The sequence below is a fragment of the Babylonia areolata genome, chromosome 1 (genome assembly GCF_041734735.1).
Source record: "Babylonia areolata isolate BAREFJ2019XMU chromosome 1, ASM4173473v1, whole genome shotgun sequence".
Classification (NCBI taxonomy): Eukaryota; Metazoa; Mollusca; class Gastropoda; order Neogastropoda; family Buccinidae; genus Babylonia; species Babylonia areolata.
The window spans coordinates 80601174-80603673 of record NC_134876.1 but is presented as its reverse complement, the minus strand read 5'-3'; the positions used below and the strand labels follow the sequence as shown (position 1 = coordinate 80603673).

The following is a 2500-nucleotide window of genomic DNA, read 5'->3' as shown; positions in this document are numbered from 1 at the left end:
ATGTATGTATATAAACGTAAGTCTTGTTTGTGTTTAATCAATCAGAAAATGTCTTCTGAATGGTATGTATGTATGTATATATGTATGTATGTATGTATGTATGTATGTGAACTTAAGTCTTGTTTGTGTTTAATCAATCAGAAAATGTCTTCTAAGTGGTATGTATGTATGTATGTAAATGAACGTAAGTCTTGTTTGGGTTTAATCAATCAGAAAATATCTTCTCAGTGGTATGTATGTATGTATGTATGTATGTGAACGTAAGTCTTGTTTAGGTTTAATCAATCAGAAAATGTCTTCTGAATGGTATGTATGTGTGTATGTATATGAACGTAAGTCTTGTTTCAATCAGAAATCAATCAGAAATGTCTTCTCTCTCTCTCTCTCTCTCTCTCTCACACACACACACACACACACACACACACACACACAAGACAAGAAAAAACACTTCACTTTCCTCTTTCTCCTACCCCTTTCCTCCCTCCCCACCCTGGCCTTCTGTAACTGTACGCGCGCAGGTGTTTGTGTGTGTGTGTATGTGTGTGTGTGTGTGTGTGTGTGTGTGTGTTCGTGCACGCGTGCGCGCGTGTGTGTGAGTGTGTTAAAACAATCAAAGAAATTGACAATCTTTTTCTGTCTGTCTTTCAATCTGTCTCTGCCTCCTTTTCTCTACATCTCTCTCTCTCTCTCTTCCCCCCCCCCCCCCCCCGCCCCCCTACTCCCTCTTTCCCTGTCAAACAAACTTCACAGTCGATCATCACACAAGTTTCATTAAACAGTGTGTGTGTGTGTGTGTGTGTGTGTGTGTGTGTGTGTGTGTGTGTGTGTGTGTGTGTGTGTGTGTGTGTGTGAATCATACCAATGCCAACAGCTCGACAATGAAAAAGGAAACAGCGAAGCCCCGCCCTTTCCATCACCAGAAGTTTCCGTCGAACGATAGAACGCCACAAAATTTGTGCCCAACAAACGAAGCCACAAAACAGGGATCCAAAAAGACTAAAGACACTCAGTACTACAACTACTTGTACTGATAACATCATGATGATGATGATGATCATCATCATCATCATAACAACAGTAACCTATTTCAAAGCAGCTTTTTGTCAAGCATGCGTTAAAACACAAACACGACAACGTACATGCATAAACCCTGGTCAGACATCCAAACACTCAAACGATATTTTAAACACACACACACACACACGCACGCACGCACGCACGCATACACACACACACACGCACACACACACACACACATTATTGTTCTAATGTCAAGTGCATATGCTTTAGTAACCTGACAATTAAGCATATAATTTTTGACTGTAGCTTGATGAAGCCTTATGTACACGAAAGTGCGTCTTCACAAGTGACTGAGAACGTTGATGTTTTTGACTTTTTGCATTCATTATCAGTTGTTTCGCTTGTCAGTTTAACGACTTCTCTTTTACGAAGTCCTTTAAGTAATTTCCTGTAATTGTATTTAGACTTTTTTTTTCAAATTTCACCCTCATTTCGCCCTCATTTGCCCAGTTTTCCCCATTCATTCACATCTCCCATCCCTTCTAACCGATAATACTCAAATGTATTCATAAATACTTTAACAAAATGTTGTGTGTGACGGGACATTAAACAAAATTCCTCCTCCACACACACACACACACACACACACACACACACACACACACACACACAACACAGCACAACACTCACACTCATCATACACATACCTTTGGACTTACTCTTCTTCTGCCCATACTTATCTGAGAATCGTCATCACAACCTGGAATTGTTTCTCCTCCAGTTTGTCCCGCCTCTGCCCGCATCTCTGGGAGGATCATCGGAGGGACTGCAGTGGAACCGTGTCAACCGGGAATAGTTAGCTTTGCTACTGACTCCAACGTGGTATACTTGTTTGTTTATTGATGGCGTCCTGATTATGTGTGTTCTTGTTCCTTGTTCGAGGAAGCTACTTTTCGTGTCTCTGTGTCTGTGTTTGTGTCTGTATGTCTGTGCCTATCTGCTGTCTGTTTTTCTCTTTCTGTCTGCGTTGTGGTGTGTGTGTGTGTGTGTGTGTGTGTGTGTGTGTGTGTGTGTGTGTGTGTGTGTGTGTGTGTGTGTGTGTGTGCTAGAGAGAGAGAGGGAGAATGTGCGTGCTTACGCGCGTATGTGCTTGTGTGTGCATGTATGTGTGTGTGTGTGTGTGTGTGTGTGTGTGTGTGTGCGTGCGTGAGTGTGCTAGAGAGAGAGAGAGAGAGAATGTGCGTGCTTACACGTGTATGTGCTTGTGTGTGTGTGTGTGTGTGTGTGTGTGTGTGTGTGTGTGTCTGTGTGTGTCTGTGTGTGTCTGTGTGTGTGTGTGGGTGGATGGGTCTGTGTGTGTGTGTTCACTGGTCGTTAAGTTTTGCTATTGCTGCTTTGTTCATTATTATTATATCATTTTCGTTCCTCCTCCTCCTCCTCTTCTCGTTTCTCTACTTCCTCCTCCTCCTCCTCCCGCTTC

General features: G+C 42.6%; 1 protein-coding gene across 1 annotated transcript in view; it reads left to right on the top strand.

Moving 5' to 3' along the window:
* LOC143293784 (uncharacterized) overlaps positions 1–2500 on the top strand; it is a 17433-nt gene that overhangs the window by 6530 nt on the left and 8403 nt on the right. The window contains exon 4 of the mRNA XM_076605026.1: positions 1802–1902. Within this exon, the coding sequence (XP_076461141.1) occupies positions 1802–1902 (101 nt within the window). The remainder of the gene's footprint in view (positions 1–1801; positions 1903–2500) is intronic.